General features: G+C 53.3%; 1 protein-coding gene across 5 annotated transcripts in view; it reads left to right on the forward strand.

The window, feature by feature from the left end:
• Nucleotides 1-20,305, forward strand: part of PLXNA4 (plexin A4) — a 366,609-nt gene that overhangs the window by 282,217 nt on the left and 64,087 nt on the right. For all 5 annotated transcript variants that reach the window (XM_024737970.1, XM_024737968.1, XM_024737969.1 and 2 more), the window contains 4 exons: nt 1,640-1,754; nt 12,606-12,806; nt 17,920-18,016; nt 18,402-18,592. In XM_024737970.1, the coding sequence (XP_024593738.1) occupies nt 1,640-1,754; nt 12,606-12,806; nt 17,920-18,016; nt 18,402-18,592 (604 nt within the window). The remainder of the gene's footprint in view (nt 1-1,639; nt 1,755-12,605; nt 12,807-17,919; nt 18,017-18,401; nt 18,593-20,305) is intronic.

Below are 20,305 nucleotides of genomic sequence, written 5' to 3' on the forward strand. Positions count from 1 at the left end.
AGAGCGCTTAGAGCCATGTCTGGCCGACTGTTCAGGCACTGTACATTTTACTGTTACCGTATTGTTATTTCCTCTCCAAAATGATGGGCCTGGATAATATTGAGAAGGTACAAACCTGTTTTTCACCATAGAAACCTTTCTTCAACCAAAATTAGGTGTGAAAGCCCAATATACAAAATAGATGAAAGCAGGAGATGGTTGAGGGTCGAGGGGACCTGGAACCCCTCTGTCTAGGAACCCCACGCATCTCACACAGTCTCCAAAGAAGCTCCACGGAACCCCCAGCGTTCCACAGAGCACAGTTTGAAAGCCATAGAACCTGATCTCAAAAAGCTTTGCTTGCTTTAATATAATGTTCTGTTTTCTTCTCCATATAGGACAAGCTAGTTAACATGCCCATAGGTATTTGGGACTCTAGGCTGGTGGGCTCTGTCTGGTTATGACAGCTGTGAGTCCAGAGCTGTGGCTCTCTTTGGCACCCCAAGTAAGAGGCAGCCAGTCCTCCCAGCCAAATTGCTTCGACATTGGAATTCTCTTCCTGCTTCTTCCCACAGAGCTTGCCATGTCTTTACCACGTGGTGACCTAATCCCTCACTCCCCTTTTGCCCCTCTAAGAAAGTAGAATAGGTAGATGAAATCATATTTGAAGTTTCCATTCAGTCCGTAAAACGATTTTAAGCATCCTATATGCAAGACAGTGTGTTACTCATTAAACAAGGAGGATCAAACATTAATAAGATGCAAAGACACGATCTCTACCCACCAAGAATCATGGCCTGGTGGACCAGTGGATGAACAGGACAATGAATAAGTAAAATATAATACAACAAGACCAGTACTGTTCCAGAGACAGAAACAGAAGGATGAATAGGATGAGGGCCCCAATGAGACCAACTCTCCATTGGTCAAAGGAAGAGGAGATGATGAGGTAGAGGAAATGTTACTCCAGGTAGAAGGACAGCATGGGGAGAGAGTGGCCTGTTCTTGGCTGAAGCACCAGACACACGTGGGGACAGTGGATCTAGACACCACAGAGGCCTTGGCCTGCATGGCAAGGCATTTGGGTTCGACCCTTTGGAAGAAGGGAACCATGTTGGGTTTTAAACAGGAAGTAGCTTTTATAAAGTTGCTTGTGTTTCCTGGGAATGGTGAGTAGAGGTAGGGTTGCCAACTCTGCCCATCACACTGAGGGGGTAGGCTCAGGACCTTCCTCTGCAAAGGTGTGTCCACGTGGGTCCTTGTCAGCAGAGACCCTGGAGTCAATTTGAATTAAAAGTCAATTTCACTGTTAATCCTAACTCTTATGGGTTCTCTGGATGAGCCCCTCTACTCCAGACTTCATTGTTTCCCAATTCAGCAAAAGAGGGCGCCATCCTATAAAAATGGAGGGTGGTTGATGAGGCTCTTGGGGGATCGGGGTTGTCAGCTACCTGAGTGAGGGCGGAGGCCAGAGACTCTTGGCTTCCTGAGGACTTGGAGAGAAAAGGGATGGGTTTTTCCAAGATCTAGTCTTCCTGAGTGTTTGAAGGTGGTTTCTCCTACTATGAAAATATGTTTTGCTAGGCCCTAGAGTCTTAGGCTTTCTGCTTTTGGTTCATGCAGGTTCTATGATGTGTGCCTCTTCCTCCTCTGTGCCCAGGTGCCTGTCCTGCGTGGAGAGCCCATACCGCTGCCACTGGTGTAAATACCGGCATGTCTGCACCCATGACCCCAAGACTTGCTCCTTCCAGGAAGGCCGGGTGAGGCTGCCTGAGGTAGGTCCCGCAGCCAGAGCCGTGAGTGCCGCTTGCTGTGAGCATGGGACACGCAGGCAGGTCTTCCCGTAAGAAGAGAAAACAAAGGCAAATCCCGCAGGACCACCCCCTTGCTCCCCAGCCCCAACTCTTAAGGGACTGCTTCACGAAAGCAGTAAACAAGCAAAGCTCTGAGCTCTGGGTCAGTCCTGGGGGTTCAGTTACCAGACAGAGGTGCATTCCAGGTCACTCCGTCCAGCAGGACCCTCTACACACCAGGTGAGTTCCAGAACAATCCCAGAGAGGTGTGTGTGTGTGTGTGTGTGTGTGTGTGTGTCCTAGAAATAATCGTAAGTACGCTGCAGGACTGTGTACAGACTGCTCAGCGGTCCCTCAGAGCATCGTCCACAGAGCAGAACTGAGATCAAAGAAGTCAAGTTGAGTGAAAGGGAGAGAAAGATAAGAATGAGAGGGTGGTCACTAACCTGAGGGTGGTTTTCAAAGTGTGGTCCCCAAATCAGCAGCAGCAGCATCTTCATCACCTGGGACCTTGTCAGAGATGCAAAAGCTCCCTCTCCATCCTCTCCACCAGCTGGGTGACCCCTCGGGGCTGCGGTCAGCACTGTGCGATTCTGCTGCACGGTCCAGTCTGCGAATCACTGCCACAGAGTCAGGCTCCATGGCTAAGACACTGTTTCTGTTCCGTCCTGATCTTTAGTCTTCTCCTTGAAAACTCTTCATCACCATAATAGAAATACTCTATGCCTGTGTTGTTTCCTCTCTGAGATTGTAAGTTTGTGGGCAAAGGCCTCAAGGATAATGGGTGTAAACACATTTTGGAAAAGTCTGCTGTTGTTCAGACATTATGGTGCTTGTGTGACTCCAGCCGTCGGGCCAGTAGTTCTGGACAGAGTGGTTTAGAACGCTGTTGCTGAGAATAGGAAGATAGAGAGGTGATATATCTATCTATATCTATATCTGTATCGTGTTGGTTAGACCCCACTGAATGCAAGGACAGGGCACTCTCTCGGCCAACGCTGGACTCAGGCTCCAACATCTCTCCTACCCCCGAGTCTTGGGTGTACCTTCCAGTCCCCTTCACACAGCCCCACAGGTGCCATGACCATGTGGTAAAGCCATAACTGAGAGCAGGGAACTGTCCAGGTGCAGAAAGCATAAGGGCTGTTGGGGGACTGGATGGGGCATGGTGAGAACAGAGAGGCCCACCCCCAGACTCCCACCCCACTAAGAACCCTAACTTAGGCCAAACCCTTAATGGCAGGAGGGAAGCTGTCTTGTCTCTGAAAGGGAGGAGCGAAGGACACCTCACCACCAGCATCTGCTGCGTTGAGCTCTCCTCACCCAGGAAAAGACTGAAGTGTGTCTGGAGATGAGAAATGTCCAGCCCCGGATCCCACTTTCCCAAGCTTTGGTGGCTGAGCAGGAGTTCTCGGGGTAGAGAATGGGCAGAGCAATCCTTTGCGGAGGGAAGGACAAGGAATGGTGAGGTTGTCAAGGGGAGAGAATGCTCCCAGTTGGGTGGGGGGGACAAGAGGGGCAAAAAAGACAGAAAAAGCAGAAATTTGAGAACCTCATTCAAGGTAATTAAATGATTAGGAGCCTTTGAAATCCACCAGATCCCTCAGGTGTCTCTGCTTTCCTTTTATTCTTGGGCCTCTCCACAGAGGAAATCCCTGCTAGATACACCAGCCTGGAAAGCTGGAGAGAGCCTGAGAACCTCTTTCTTTCTGCTCCCATCAAGTCACTTGTAGGTTTCAGACCAGAACAAGAAGAGGCTATGGAAGTCTCTAGACACAGGCCCTCCGCCTCTGCGATGGGGTCTGTCTATGGCTGGGAACGGCTGCTCTGAATTCGTAATCCGAAAAAGAGACCCAGACCTAGATTATCCCTTCATAGGGAAAGGGGGAAAAGGGGTTATGTCTTGGCTTTAAGTAGGAATGTGAATCTAATTTTTAATATGTCAATTCTCTGCTTCTTTTTTTTTAAACTAAGACAAAGTGGAGCTAAAGCTAATAGGACAGACAGGGGTCTGACAGCCAAGGGGCACACCTTGGCATGAAGACCCTGATGAAAGGCTGTACATTCTCGGGACTTCCCTGGTGGTCCAGCAGTTGAGACTTCACGCCCCCAGTGCAGGGGGCCTGGGTTCAATCCCTGGTTGGGGAGCTAGATCCTGCATGCATGCTGCAATAAGAGCCCACATGCACAACTAAAAGATCCCACGTGCCCCAACTAAGACCTGGCGCAGCCAGACAAATAAATAAATAAAATATTTTTTAAAAAAGAAATTTAAAAGAAGGCTATCCATTCTCCTCAATCCAGGGCCTTTGTCTTGGGGTGCAGGGTCAGAAGCAGAAGAAGGGCTGGTTGACCCACCCAACCAGGGGCTAAGAGCCCAGGAAGTACCTCTTCTTATGTTGTTCAGGAACCTACAAGTAACTTGATGGCAGTGGAGACAAAGAGGTTCTCAGGCTCTCTCCAGCTTTCCAGGCTGGTGTATGTGGCAGGGATTTCCTGTGTGGAGAGGCCCGAGAATAAAATGAAAACAGAGACAATTGAGCTCTCTGGTGGATCTCAAAGGGCCCTAATCATTTAATGACCTTTCAAATTTCTGCCTTTTCTGTCTTGTTTGCCCCTCTTGTCCCAACTTTCTTTCTTTTAAATATGTAAAAGCAGCTGGCATCTGCTGCTCAGAAAGAGGAAAAAAACCTAGAAAAGAATAAAACAATAGCCCACCACGTTTCCCAGTGCAATTCAGGGATCTCCATAAAAGAATAATGTCTTCAGGTGCCCCGACCGCAAGCCAGGTACAGCACCCGTGTGCACCTGGTGGTGGCAGAGGTCACTGGGGATTCACAGAACTTCAGAGGGTGTGGTGCCAGGGTCCCCAGAAGAGGAAGAAGGCTGGAGGAACGTGACGGATGGAGGGATGTGAAGAAGGACAAACCCATCGCTGTGGCCCCACCGCCAACTCTTTCCATTTTACATGAGCCCTTTTACCGGGAGCCTGGCAGGCCGTCACAGTGACAGGTATCTTGGAATCGCCATGCCTCCCTTATCACTTCACTGAATGGAATTAACTTTGGCTTCTCTTTTTCTTGGATGCTTATTTATTCTAAGAGAAGGAAGTCTTTTTTTTTTTTTTTTTTTTTTTGACAACCACTGCGCCACCAGGGAAGCCCGAGAAGGAAGTCTTAAGGCTGTACTCCTGGTCCACAGTTGGAGGCTGCATTCTACCCAGCTCAATAATGGACCATTTTGAATATAACACAGAGGAGAGGCCAGAGTCGACCACCTCATGATGGTTGTTGTAGCAGCGTCTTCCTGGAGATAAGGGGAAAAGAAGTAAATAAATATTTGTGGACTGTTGGCTGAGTCCAGCCATTGCAGGTCAGCGGAAGAAGGTCATATTGTCCTCAGAGCTTAAAAAAAAAGCCCCGGCTACTAACAGAAATATAATGATCTTTTTTTAATGTTGTTGCTTTGTTGTCTATATTTTTGTTTCTGGGAAGAGCTGGTAACAGGAATAAGGGGTAACAAAGAAAATTACACCTCTGAAAGGTGACTTTGTAGAAGCCCCAGGCACAAGTGTCCCCTCTCCATGCCAGGGGAAGAGCTTATTCATGGCATGATACTCTGTAGCATTGTTACAGGTCACCTCTCATCCTACGTTACCCACTTCTTGAACATTTCCCATATGTGGGGCGTTGTGGGAGGTTTAAAGGTGTGTAAGAGATCTGTAGATCTGTATTTAGAGACGTGTAAAATGGGACCATTGGTCCACATGATTGCTGAAGTTCTGTAATTATCAGTGGAAATAATCTGGAGAGCACCAAAGAGAAATCCACGCCCAAGAAGTGGTCTTACTGGGTGAGTGTCCAAGTGTGGCCTAGGTCTCCCAGTTCTGCCCAATAGGGGGGCTCACACAGCCTCAGGCCTGGAGCTCCCCTGGACTTCCAGACCCAGACTCACCCTGGGAATGAAGGGGAGACCCAGGCCCAGCGGTTCTCTGGAAGTCCCTAGGTTTTCATTTGCTTTCAACCTTTGAGTGTGGGGATGCAGACAGAGGCCTTTTGTTAGCCAAGAGGGAGGCTGCCAGGTGGCCCTTCAACTCCCCAGCAGCATCCTGTATCCCTAGGAAGGCTTTCATCCGGGCGTCTTCCAGTTTCAACACTGGCTTTGTTGACTATCACCAGGCATGTTGAATTACCTCTTTTTTTTCCCCTGAACAAAGAGTGCATTCAGGTGAAGTTATTGGTTTGGAACAGAGAACTGGTCAATCACTGTTGTTATTATATTAATGGCAAGTATTCTCGAGTAATTACAATTATTAGAAATAGAACGCCCAATAACATATGTTGTTTATAGTCACTAGATTCCAGTTACAAAGAATGATTTTGTTTCAACTAATGATGACATTGTGATAACAACCCTGGGTCTTTAGATCTGCTGCCAGGTCCTGGGTACCAAAGAGAAGAGGGAGAGGAAGGCGAGGGGAGGCTGAAGTGGGACCACAGAGTCCTTTCTGTCCTGTTCTCCCAGTATCAGCCGAGACTCCTTGCTTCCCACTGGAATGGACTTTCACCGGGGCAGCCATGAACAGGGCCACGCTCTCACCTCCACCAGGCGGGAGAGACCACTGGTCTCCCAGTGGCTTTGGAATCCCCAGGCTCCTCTGCTGGGTGACCTGAGCCCCCCATCAGGCCCACACACTTAATAACAGTGATCCTTGGCGAACAAAGGCGAACTTCCGTGGAAAAGCCAATCCATCGACGAGAATTTATCCTCGCTGGACTATTTTGGTGTTATTTCTCATCTAAACTGAAAAGCAAAGTGAGCTGCGGCTGAAGCTGCATTCTCTGGACTCCAGGCGGGATGGGCTTTGCAAGGAAGCCGAGGCACATCTGGCGCATTAAATACAGGCTCAAAGAGGAAGTTCCTGCAGCCCCTCTCTTCTTGAAGTTCAACCAGAGTGTTTACTCCGGAGAACAATTGTAAGATCAGAAGAGGCAAAATGAATTCTATTTGATTTCCAAAGCTGTGCTTGAAAGTTTCTCCCCAAATCCCCTACCACCCCGATACCGCTGAGTTGAATCTGTTGCCAGGATGGGTATCAGGAAATCTGCTGATCCCAAGGTCAGTCCTCCCTGGGACTCAAGCGCTGGCAAAGCAGGGGAAGTCCGGGCCCCGGGACAGCTGCTGAAATAAGCCCCATGCCCAGAGACAGGGCAGTCCAAGGGCATTTATCCCCAACTGGACTTGAAGGAGATCAGGCCAGCCCACCTTGTCAGCGATTCAGCTCCCCTTCTTACCGTCCTCTGGGATCCAACCGGAGGGAACAAAAGCACCCTTGCCATGCCCTTCACCCTCCTTTGAGAAAACAAAGCCAAACCCCATCTCTGCACTCAACTGCACTTTCCATCAATCTCATCTGCCCTTCCCCCACTTAAGATTATGGGTATTTCCTTTTTGTATTATTACTTTGCTCTCTCCATAAACCAGCCCATCGTAGATCACGTTAATGGCATAAACTTGGGGAACAGCAAAGAAAATATATGGTGCATTGCATTTTTGTACTGGGCACCATGGGTCTGAGAAGGTGAGTGTAAATTTTGGGGGTTGGTTGCGGCTAGTGCTAACTTGTCTTTGGAATTGATGGGGGCTGAGGTGACATGGCGGGAGGGGTGAACTGCAATTTACTTATCCCTTAGCTGCCCCTCCGTGCTGCCCCTACCCAGCTCCCCTCAGCCTTGCGGTAACAACTGAGAGAATTAGAGCCCTCATCTTATAAACACACTAGGGACTGTAAATCCACAGCCCACCACCCCCTCCCCAGGAAGCACCAGCCCTGAAGGCAGCTTTTCCTCTCCCAGCTGGGCAGCATTCTTTATGTCGTGTTCAATTATTTAAATATGCAATGAAACCTCTGTATAAAGCAGCCACCGACATGCTGGACGTGGTAGATGGAAAGGCATCTTTTTTGCTCTCATATGTTGATACTCCCCCTGCAATTAGCGGTGCTGTCTTTACTTCTGTGTGCATTTCAGTGGAAACCAAAATAAGCACAGGGCTAGACGATGGACCTGGAGCCCGCTGGAGCCACTTTCTGAAAGCCAAGACATTCAAAGATCTTCTTGTACCTCAAGCCACTCTTCTCCCCAACCTCAGCCCATTCTCAGGACTGCAGAACATAGCCACGGGCAAAACAGACTCCAAGCGAATCTGGTTCTTATTGTATGCATTTGTCTCCAAATAATCTTGCTAAATGCAGGTGTTTTCTACCCTCCAAGAGCTGGCCCTTTCAAATGATTGTTCAGAGAAATATCTTCCTTGAAAAGAGAAGAGCAGTATGTTTTTAAGGAATTCTGTAAGGGGGCTGGATCATCATCTGGGGACAAAAGTAAGATGATGGTGAGAGTGTTTTGCTCATGGTCACTGTGGGAACTGAGATAACTGGTGTGCTTAATTTCTTTCTCATGGACATGGTGGTGATTATATGTGTTGTGTTATGAAACAAGATAGCACGTGGCAAAATATGTGTAAGGTGATGGAGGTGGTGGGACATGCACTGCGTTGTAACCTTGTACCCCTTGCACTGTGTTAATTGCGTTAGCTAGAATAACAGTATCACGCACTACCTATGAGAGCCATACCCACCTGTATGACTGTGCCAGGTCACAATATACCAGTTATTAAAATACTTCCCTCCTGGTAGGTAAATGGCACTTTCAGGAGACCAACGTACCCTGCAAAGACCCCCACCTCCTCCAGCATGCAGTGGTCGATATTTTGAATACCACGCTTTGAGCTAGTTTAGCAGGCATTGTTTACCCCCATTTTAAAGATGGGAAAACTGAGCCTCAGAAAGGTTATATGAGGATGTGCCCCAGGTCATCTACTGGGTTAATATTAGAATTGGGACCATAAAATTCGTGGATTCCAAACCAGCATCTTCATTTTATGGATGAGGAGACTCAGAGGGTTTGGGGACGTGCCCAAGGCCACGTGGCTGGCTGGTGAAGGTCCTGTCTCAGAGCACGCGGAACCTTCCAGAAGAGGGGACTGCCATTAGATGAGCAGTGAACAGAACTGGGAACTCCCTGGCCATTCCTGTTGTGTTGGGGCACTCAGAGCTGTTGAAATCGTTGGGCACTGAAGCTTCGAAGGGGTGGATAGGCTGGACCATGAGAATTGATGGGTGTTTATGGAAAAGCACACAGAGGCGGGGGCAGGGGAGACGGATCCTCGGGAAACGAGGTAGGAAAAGGGAGTAGCTGGGGGACCAGGTGCAACCTGAGTCAAGGGGGAAGGACGAGGAAAGAACAAACGTTTTTTGAGCACTTGCTCCCTCTGTGCCAGACGCGTTATACATGGTGGTTCACGGACTTCCCCCAAATGACCCTGTAGAGGATGAGTTCTTAATCCCCGTTCGTAGTGAAGCCGAGCAATGTTTAGAGTGCTTTCAAGACTCAAACTAGCAGGTGGAAGATGGACTTGCACTTATATGTATGGGATTCCCAAACCACATTCTTTCTAGTTAAGAAAGCGCAAAGGTGAGGACCACAGCCGAAGTGCTGGGAAACAGGGCCTCAGAGTCATGGAGAAACGTGGAAGTCACTCTGAAATTTCCTGCGAGCATCAGACTCAAAGGTGGTTTCGTACCTGGGATCTCAGCATGAGGCTGGGCAGCGTCTGGAGAGATGGGGTGAGAGGAGGGGGCAGCATGGTGGCAGTGGTCCCTTTATGCCTTGTTGTCTAGGGAAAAATTGCCATTTTACATTTCAGTTAGGAGGGACACCGGGGTCAGTCAGCAGCGCCACCAGAGGAAAATGGGCCCAGCCCAGCCCTGGGCCTCTCCAATTATTATTAATGAACTTAGTCTCAGAGTGGCCAACCTTTTTGTATGCAAACTAGGCCATTATGGGGCTACTGGCAATCAGGACTCACTAGAGAACCTCATAACAAGCCTCAGTGAGAATCTTACAGGGGGAAAGAGAGAGGCTTAGCTTCCATCCTGGACCAGAATCGGTCCAGCCCCTAGGCGAGGTTGCAGCTCACCACAGGAGGGTTTCGAAGCCCCCTGGCCCCCAGCTCCTCTCTGGGAAATCCTGGCCCACCATCCCATCCTAAGGTGGTCCTACTGCCAGTAGGAACTTGCCTCTTTCCTTAAGAGGAGGAAATATGGCGGGTTGGCGTGGGAGTTCTTCAGCTGCCAGCACATTTGTTGACACTGAACCAATATTTTTCCTCTCCCTGGCTTGGTTTCTCCTTTGCAAAGTAGAAGGGACCCTTGGGTTTGTTCAGAGGACTCTCAGATTCAGACACCCTCAGCGTACCTTTCTTGAGCTGCCATATTTTCCTGTGGGACTTGGGGATGAGAGATCCCAGCTCTTCTGCTCTTACTCGCAATGCAACCCTAGACGCAGCTCGTAGCAGGAGGCAAGGTCAGGCTGTGCATGCTTTAGGAGAGGGACAGCTGCCAGGTCTTCGGCGGGAGGGAAGAGCGGGGTCAGGACTGGCCCGGCCCCTCTGGCTCACAGCTCCCCACTTGTCATCCGTCTTCTCTCCTGAGTCCCCAACATCACACATCTCCCTCTCCAGCCCGAGCTTCATCCTTTTCACAAAATGGCTCTTTTCTTCTACGTGTCCCGAGTTCTCATCTCGCCGGAGCAGGGGGATGAGATGCCAGCAGAGGCAAGGGCACGGGATGGAACTATTAAGATTCTCGCTCCACGTGGGACCTCAAGGTCCCTGGAGACCCACACGATCTAGAGCCTCAAGGCCACAGGCAGGGTTCAGGCCGTGTCCTCTGTCCCCTCCCCCTCCTGCTGGCCTGCCTCCCTGCTGCTCTTCTTTGTTTTATTTATTTTAAACTGCATCGAAATACACATATCATAAAATGTACTCTCTTAACCAGTTGTACGTGTACAGTTTAGTGGCAATAAGTATATACATTCACGTTGTGGTACAGCCATAACCACCATCCATCTCCAAAACTCTGTTCATCTTTCCCAACTGAAACTCTGCACCCGTTAAACCCTAACTCCCCGTTCTCTCGTGCTCCAGAAACCACTCTTCTACCTTCTGTCTCTATGAATGTGACTACCCTGGGTACCTCCTATGAGAGGAGTCCTGTGGTGTTTGTCCTATAGTGACTGGCTCAGCATGTTTTCAAGATTCACCCATGACTTAGCGTGTGTTTAAATTCTCTTCCTTTTTAAGGCTGAATCGTATTCCATTGCATATATGTATCACATTTCGCTTATCCATTCACCTGCGAGGGCACCTCCGTTGCTTCCACCTTTTGGCTGTGTGAGTACTGCTGCCCTGAGCATATGGGCATCAAGTATCTCTTCGAGACCCTGCTTTCAGCTCTTTTGGATGAGCAAACTCAGAAGTGGAATTGCTGGGTCTGCTGCTGCCCCGTCTAGCTGTTCTTCAGGATAAAGGCGTGGATAGCCTGGAGGAGAGGAGGGCATTCATTTAATGGGCCTGGGGTGTTTCCCTAAAGCAAGGCTACAGGGTAATCGGGAAGAACAGAGGTGAGACCACCCAAATCATGGACTCAGGACTGGTTAGAGCTGAATGGGGCCTTGGATGCCACCCAATTGACAGATGAGGTTGCTGAGTCTCAAAGTGGGGATTGATGCGTGATGAGCTCAAGGTTCCACAGCTCGTCAGAAGCTCAGCAGCCCTAGAGCTCTTCTCCCTCCAGGTTTCAGTGACCGGGGGGCTCATGTTTGTTTGCAGACCCCGGTGGGGGGACAGCCGCCGGGTGCCTGATTGCCTGGGGCCCCTCCCATCTGCCCTTCCCCTGGCCTCCTTTCTGCCTTACTTTGCTGGGGAAGAGGGCTGAGGTCAGGGGGGGCCCCTGAGAGTCAGCAGTGAGCCCACGGGGCAGCGTCCTCACAAAGGCTATGTGAGCCATGCTTTTGTCTGTCGACCTGCCCAGAAGCCGTCTGTCTGGTGGGCATGCCCCAAACAGTGCCACAGGGGGAGGAATCTGGAGCTGGTGGGACCTGCCTTGCCCGGGGCCTCACTCCTGTCCACGCAGCTCCTGTGAATCCAGCCACACACCAGCTCCCACCTCCCAGCAGGGCAGAGCACCGTACTCCTTATTTGACCCCATTCTCCCCCCAGCCCTCCCTGGACAGAGCTGATTGCCCCAGCGAAAAGGGGCCCAGTGATTCATTTCCTCCATGCCCGAATGTGTTCAGGGGCCCCCCTTGGCTCGGGGACGAGCAGCTGGAGGGGACTCAGAGTGTACCTGCTCTGAGGGGCATGTTCTTGGGGGCCAGCCATCCCCGGAGCTCAGTCAGAAGCTTCTGGATTTCACAGGTCTCTGGGGCTCATTTCAGAACATTCCCAAATGCCTTATGGAAGGTCCTTCCACCCCTTCCAGACTCACATTCCAGAGCCTCGGACCAGGGCTTTGTGTCACTGTGTAGCTGCTCGCTTGGGCACCTCTGTCTCGGTTCTTGGCAGCCTGGAACTGAGGCAAAGCGGTCTTCAGCCCAGAGTGGGACAGGACGCCCAGCCAGCAGGGTCAGTCTGCTAGGGGAGGAGGGTGCTGAGACGGGAGGGACCGCTGGGAGTCTGGACCGGAGGGTCTGGAGCGCATTGAAAAAGAAGCTGACGAGGGCAGGGGACGAGCTGTGTGAGGAGGGGCCTCAAGGTGGTGATGCCGGCACCCGGGTGGCTCAGTCTCACTTCCTCCTCCACGGTGGTCGGGGGTGGGCAGCAGCGCTGAGGGCCGTGCGTGGGGAGTCCTGGGGAGGGTGGAGTCTGAGAACATCTGGGTGATACCAGGGGCTCCCGCACCCGGACCTGAGCCTCACTGTCTGTCCCCAGGACTGCCCGCAGCTGCTGCGAGTGGACAAGATCCTGGTGCCCGTGGAGGTGGTCAAGCCCATCACCCTCAAGGCCAAGAACCTCCCCCAGCCGCAGTCGGGGCAGCGCGGGTACGAGTGCGTCCTCAGCATCCAGGGCAGCGAGCAGAGGGTGCCCGCCCTGCGATTCAACAGCTCCAGCGTGCAGTGCCAGAACACCTCCGTGAGTGCCCGCCCCGTGTGCCCACCCGCCGGGGCGCTCTCCTAGGGTCACATCAGCTCCGCTCGGCAGGACTGCCCCGAACACCCACAGAACCGCTCAGCTCCCCCCGACAACTGCTTCCTCTAACCCTGCTAGCCCGGCCCAGTCCACCAAGTGTCTGCCTGTAGGTGTGGCCCTGTCGTGGTGACCCAACAGGGACTGCGGTGCAAGGGGCTTTGGGGCCCGCCTTGGGGCTGCTGAGCGCTCTTTGTGGGCAGATGTATTTACAGGGCGTGCCCATCCTCCTTCCTGAGAGCAGCTCTGGAAACCCTGGGTCCTGACTTCCTACCAGGGCTGACCTGGGGGCCTCATCTGAGCCCACAAAGGCACACCTCGGCCTGTAGAGCCACACAGAGGCTGTTTTCCCAGCACACGAGGCTTCTGAGACAGACCGGCACCTGCAAAAGGAGCCTTGGAGCAGGAAGGAGCCCCCCGGGGCTGTGCTGTGTAGATCCGCACAAACCCTGCCCAGTATTTAGAAATCCAGGTTGGGTCCATGCTGGACCAACAATGGGTCAGCAGCCCCCTGCGGCCAACAGCCTTCGCCTGATCCCTGCACACCTGCCTGCCAGCTCCCCCGCCGGCCCCGTGGCCTTCCCAGCCCCGCCTCTGCTCTCCCTCGTTCTCTCTTTCTGGGCTATTTCTGTGCACCCAGATGCTCAGAGATTAACAGACTTAAAGACTCGTAACATTTTCAAGCGATGTGAAACCCACATTCTTCTTCACTGTGCAGAGGAGAAACTGGAGGCCCAGAGTAGGGGCAGGATTGGATTTGTGGGGCTGAGAGTTATATACTTTGGGGGACCTTCTTTAAGAATGAAATACATCAATACAAATGAGATATGCAGGCAGGCCTTAGGAAGGGCCATGTGGGTGAGTGCAGGGCCCTGAAGCTGGCCCTGAGTCTCCATTGACTTCCAGGTTAACCCGCCCTTGCCCCAAGGGTAAGTGACACGCCCAAGGTCACACAGTTCGTGAGTGACAGGGTCTCACGACCTGTGAGAAATCAACCCCGCCGCACCACCCTTGATTTTTGGTGGCAGAGGAGGTCTCAGAGGAGAGCAGAGAAGGAAAAGAGAGACACAGGAGCATTCTGCATGGGGTGACACAGGGCTGGGTGGACAGGCAGGTCACTTCCAGCCCACTATTTGGGGACAGGCCCTGGGCCAATCACTGTAGCCCTCGGGGGCCTGTTGGCAGAGAACAGGGCAGCTCACAGGCAGCAGTTGGAGGAGGGTTAGAAGCAGCTGTGGGTATTCGTGGCCTCCTTTAGACAGAGGCTCCAGGAGATGTCAAGTGCTGCTAATAATAGTGCCCAGTCCCGCCCCTCAGTCACTGGCAATCACGGGAGTCAGTGGGCCACAGGGGACAGCTGGCCGGCTACAGTGCCAGCCATGAGGCCCTAGGGCTCTAGGCCCATCTTCCACCGACCCGCAGTGGCCCCATGGTTTCTCGTCGTGCCCCAATTTACTGCGTGCAAAACAAGGACAGGGAGACCGATAGGGGGTAAATTTTCCGCCTTCCCGCTTTACTGGAACACAGCTGGGAACGGGTCTGCTGAGCCTCTGGGGTCCTGGAGATGGACACAGCACACACTGGTATCTTACGTTGGTGATAGAATGATAGAACTTTGCAGCAAAAAATCTCAGACAAGGGAATGGTTGGAGGGAAGCATGTCCAAATTATACAGAGGTCTTCTCTTTGCTCTAGAAAGTAGGGAAACTGGGGTTCACTCTTTCCCCAGGTGATGAGCAACGTCGTCCAAGAGCTGGGCCACAATGAGCCAGACCTTGACTGAGACACTTAACCTCCTGGCCCATAGGAGCCTGAAACACTCTTCCCCCAGCTCCGGGCTTTGTGCGGATCAACTGCCCACTGATCATAGAGGGCTATATAAATGCTAAGTGGAGCAGAGGTGGGGGGTGGTGGGGGATGCGAGCCAGTGGTCCAGGGTCCCCAGCAGTCCGCCCCTCCCCCTGCAGGATGCAGGCCAAGGGGGAGAGAGGGCATCTCCAGGAAAGAGCGTGACCTCCCTAGAGGGGGGAGGTCAAGGGGTTGGTGGGCAACACCGGGGTTAATGATTTCTGTAATATTTTAGAATTGAGATCTCAGGAATGAGGAGGAGAAAGAGGAAGCAACGGCCAGGATATTTGATCCTTAAAGCCTTGTTTATTTTTCCTTCAGAAAGAAAATGCGTGCACGCACGCGCACATCTGAACACATAAGTGTTCTCATATGCATCCATCTCCATACGTACCAAGTGTCTGGCGCAGAAACACTCAATAAGTGCTGCTATTATTATTCCACATAAACGTAAACACGGGGACACAGGTATATTTTTGCACAGCATCCCCATGTACACACATAGATTCAGATACACGATAACATTTGGGCGCTCATTCTCTGCAGGAGGCACTGTGCCCAGAGCATCGGATGGGTATCTCGAACCCTCCCAACAATCCCGTGAGGTGCACACCGCGTGTAATTCCCACTTTACACGTGGGGAGTCTGAGATTCGGACCCTCTGCCCACATTCACACAGCCGGTCACTGCGGAGCCCCTACACGGCAGTACACGTGTGTGCCCGTGTGTGCTCACATGCACACGCACATCTGAACGCATAGATCCTGCGGATGTGCACAGACCTCTTCTCACTTCAGCACGCGTGGGAAGACGTTCACGTACGCATGCAAAGACCTTCATGCACGCAGACACTCCCATGCGTACATGGGCGGTGTGTCTTGCCTTGATCTCGGGGGGATCTCAGGTCCTTCCTGAGAGGAGCCTGAAGGTTCTCTTGATCTTCGACCCACACGCCCCTGGTTGCTGCCTGCTGCTTTCACTTTGGGTCCTGGACAGACCCAGGCCTGAGAGGCAGGAGCCTGGCTTCGATGCCGATTTAGGCACCACCAGCATCCCTCCTAGAGGTCGGAGCAGCCTGACACCGGCCCCTGCCACCTTTCTCCCACTGGGGCCTTGGAGGAAGGGGACGGGAAGGATGGGGGCAGTGGAGCTTGGCTAGAGGAGGAAATGGGAAGGGGCGTCTGGAAAGGGTTCTCCCCCCACCCCCCCTACACACTTCCCCCTTGGCTGTCCTCTGTCTCCCTGCTGCTAGCAGATGGCAAGGAGCAGCGATTCTCTAACTTTCACAGCACCAGACTCAGAGTACCTAACAGGAAATGCTCCTGTCTCCAGAGATTCTAGTTCGGCAGGTCTGGGTGGGGCCTTGGAATCTGCATTTAGTAGACCTCATCCCCAGCCCCAGCCCCATGACTCTGATGAAGGTGGTCCATAGACCACCATGAGAGGGGAAGAGGGTTTTTTTGGAGAAAACTCACGACGACTTGGAACGACCCACCCAGACGCGAAAAACTTAAATCTCTGGGGAGTTGGCTGGTGGGCTTCGTGGCAAAAAGCTTATGAGTCCCCAGCTGAGTTATGGGATGATCAAAAAATATTCTCCAGTGTTGTTTCTGCAGGGGTAGGGAGCTTTGCTTTATTCTATGGCTCAGCCCAAACCCTGGCCTTGGCCCAGATGTCATCAGTCTCGAGGGAGATTATAAGAGAGTGTGGATGGTACAAGGCAAACCACCGCCGTTGTGGGACAGGCACCACATGTGGCTCCCTGGCCTGGGCGTCATCACCAGGGAGTTAGTGAAAACTTCTGGTGTGCTAGGTTAGAGCCCGAAGAAGGCTGGACACACGCCCTACTTCTGTTTCTGTAGGAGGACAGTGTCACAGCCTGCTCATCGTGGAGCACGGTCTGTCACTCAGGAATATAGGGCAGTTTCCCAGGTTAAGATGACAAGATCTCCTTTAGAAGCCCTGCGGATAAGCTACAGAGGCAGAGGCCCTGAGACCCTCCACAGCTGGTGCATTCCCGAGTTTCTGTGCTGCCCTCCCCTCGGTGAAGGAGGGGGCATCAGTGGCCTGACACAACAGCCACGAGCATCCCCACTGCCCAGCCCCACCAAACTTAAACTCTGCGTTAAAAGAGCCCACTGGCTCTGCAAACACAACTTCAGACCAAGTCTCCTGGACTGAACTCTTCCGACAAATCGCCCATCCTCAGCCCCTCCTCTGCAGAAAACCTGTCTCAGCTCTGATCCTCCATCCCACCCCCTGTGGTGGGCAGAATCTAGTGGAATAATGAGAAAATCATCAGGTAGGGATTGGAAAAGCTGCCCAGGGCAGGTTCCAAGCTCCTGCTGCCTGCCCTCCTTCCCCGGGGATAGAGAATGCCTGCTGTCAGAAGGTGGATGGGGGCGGGAAAACGGGGGCTGCCTGAGAGGTACCTCCCACTTCCCCCCCTCCCCGCCTTAGCACCGCAGCCCCATGGGATGGACCCAGCTGGGTGGAACATTAGAGGAGAGCCCGGCAGGGAAGCGGGGCCCAGAGGCCTAGAGGCAGCTCCCTGCTGCCCCACCATGGGCAGCTGTGGAGCTGGGGCCCCTGCTTTGTCTTGGAGCCTTTGGAGACTTGACCCAGATTCCCAGGTTTATGCCCTAGGGTGACCTCAGGATTTCCCACCTCACCTCTGAGCTCTCACCCAGTCCTCTTCTCTGCTAACCCTCAGCCACTCATCCCCTGAAGAGTGCCGCTCCTTCATTGCTTCCCCTCTGCAACCGCTCTCCCTGCCTGCAAATCAGGCTTGGCCAGGTCTCTGGTAAAGCACCCACCTCCCCTGAACATGTCCTAGAAATTAAAGCTCCCAAATCCCATTGAGGACTGGCAAGTTCCCCTGGGCAGCCAGGGCGGGAGCAGGCCCCTCTCTCACTAACTTCCCGGGGAGAGCCCAGCTGGCAGGAACAGGCCTCCGCAGAAGGTGGCCAAGCCACTTACTCAAATCTGCTCTGTGAACGCACATTCCAAATCGGTGTCCCCCCAGGCCTGGCATCTCCCCGCCTTAGCTTCTTGACCTCCTGGTCTGGTCCCCTGAGATGCACGTCCCCACCCTGCCCACTCATGCTTATGTGTGCTTACACACACATGCACGCACAGTCTTGGCCTGCCTTTGACCCCGTGCACTCTTGCGGACACCAGGCCGAACAATTCCTTCCGGTCCTGGCTGCAGTATTCCTACGAAGGGATGGAGATCAACAACCTGCCGGTGAAGCTGACAGTCGTGTGGAACGGGCACTTCAACATTGATAACCCAGCTCAGAACAAAGGTGCGGAAGGAGGGCCCGGGCAGGCCGGGGAGCGGGGAGCAGCTCCCATCGGTGGGCAGTGCCATTCCGTCCCCCACCCAAGCCAAGCCCGCTCTCCGCGCCTCCCCAGCGCCCTCACTGCTCTGTGACTGCTCGGCGCAGGAGGCGCAGGGGGACGGCTGCTGGGAGTACAGTGGAGGGAGCAGCGCGGGCTGGAGGGGGTGCCCCAGAGACTGAGGGAGGCTCCACCGCCCAGCCACCATCCTCTGCTCAGGCTTTCCCTGCATCCGGAGGGCGGAGGGGACAAGGCTGCCTCACGTCCCATCATCCAGGCCAGCACTGCCCTCCCGGGCCCCTTCCAGCCCCCTGCCCCCACCTCCAAGCCCCCCTTACCCTTTGCCCACAGTTCACCTCTACAAGTGCGGCGCCATGCGTGAGAGCTGCGGGCTGTGCCTCAAGGCGGACCCGGACTTCGAATGCGGCTGGTGCCAGGGCCAGGGCCAGTGTACCCTCCGGCAGCACTGCCCCATCCACGAGAGCCACTGGCTGGAGCTGTCGGGCACCAACAGCAAGTGCACGAATCCCCGCATCACAGAGGTGAGCCGTGGTCCGCTGGGCCCGCTCTGGGCCGCTGAGCCCTGTCCTGCCACGGGCGGGGCCCTAGGAGCCATGGCTGGCATGGAATCCGTCACCCCCGTGTCCACCAGGTGCCCAGCTGGCTGCGGGCATCCTCATTTCCCTGCAAATCCGTAGCAGCTTTAGGCTTGGCTCAGAAGCCCTCCCCTCATCAAGGGAGGTCGAGAGCAGAGAGGGTTCGACTGTCCTATGGAGTCTCCGTGTGAGCCGCGTCCGAGAGGACTCGCGGTCCTCGACACCCCTTCCTTGTCTCCAAGAGTCCTGGTGGCAAGGCCATGAAGCTCCATCGGCTGCGGCCTCATTAAGCAGTCAGCCTGTGGGTGGAGGCTGCCTGGGGTCAAGGGCGGGGAGCCCAGCCCTGGAGAGGTGGAGCAGGTCAAAGCGGAGAGGCCTCGGGACTCACACGAAGCAGACCGAAGCTGTGAAGTGGCAGGAACGGACCAGGAGCACAGTTCAGGGGGACAGAGGGACGCGGGCCGTGGAACGCGGAGCCGTGAGGGGCGGGGCAGACGGGGGATCACAGAGAACAGCGTTTGAATCCCAGCTCCATTTGCTAATCCCAAGTAATTGTTGGGTCCCCTGCGACCACTTCATCTCCATCTCCAGTCCTCAGCTTGCTCACCCGTGCCCTGGGTCGAAGCGTCCACCTCACAGGGGAGTGACAGGGATTACATGAGCGATCCCATGCAAGATGCCTGGCTGCATGCCCAGCCCGTGGGGATCTCATCACCCTCCGCCTCCTCGTTGATCACTGACACTGTTAAAATCATTTTTAAATCCCGTGTCTAAGCCCATCACTGCCCTGGTGTCTTCACCTCCACACTCCCGGCACAAAGACCCTCTAAGGTCCCCCGCACCCGGGCTGGAATCCCTTGCTCCGCTCATAAAATAAGGGAAAGACGTGCATGTCTCAGCTACGGGACGGCGTCTGACACGTCTGCACCTGGGGCCCAGCACTTCGCTCGTCGTACGTGCTCGGTGCCTCTTTGCCATGGTTGATGCTGATGATAATAATGCCACGGGGGGACAGAGGGAAGATGAGACGGAAGCTCAGTCTGTCCATCCGTAGTGAGGGGACGCTGGGCATCCAGCTCTGTGCACTTTCACAAACACCCGTATCTGGTACCCTTACAACGGTGGGCACAATCACAGGCCGAACATTCGTGTGGTGCTTCAGAGTTTGTGAAATAGCCTCCTATCCCTCACTTCATCCGGCCTCACAACCCTGCCGTGTGGTTTCCTAGGGCTGCTGCAATGAAGTGCCGTAAACGACAGAAATGTATTGTCTCTCGGTTCTGGAGGCTGGAAGTTGAGATCACGGTGTCGCAGGGTTGGTTCCTTCTAATGGCTGTGAGGCAAGGGTCCGTTCCAGGCCTCTCTCCTTGGCTTGTAGGTGGCTGTCTTCTTCCTGTGCCTCTTCATATTGACTTCCTGCCATGTGTGTCTCTGCAGATTTCCTCTTTTTATGAGGACATCAGTCCTATTGGATTAGGACCCACCTGAATGACCCCATTTTGACTTGACTACCTCTATAAAGACCCTTTCTCCAAAGAAGGTCACAATTCTGAGGTGCTGGGGTTTAGGACTTCAACATATGGAGTTCAACCCATGATGCCTGCCAAGGCCAAGGTTATTATCACCCTTTCCCACATGAAAAGACCCATGCTCAGATTT

This window comes from Neophocaena asiaeorientalis, unplaced genomic scaffold (assembly GCF_003031525.2).
Source record: "Neophocaena asiaeorientalis asiaeorientalis breed wild unplaced genomic scaffold, Neophocaena_asiaeorientalis_V1.1 scaffold364, whole genome shotgun sequence".
Classification (NCBI taxonomy): domain Eukaryota; kingdom Metazoa; phylum Chordata; class Mammalia; order Artiodactyla; family Phocoenidae; genus Neophocaena; species Neophocaena asiaeorientalis.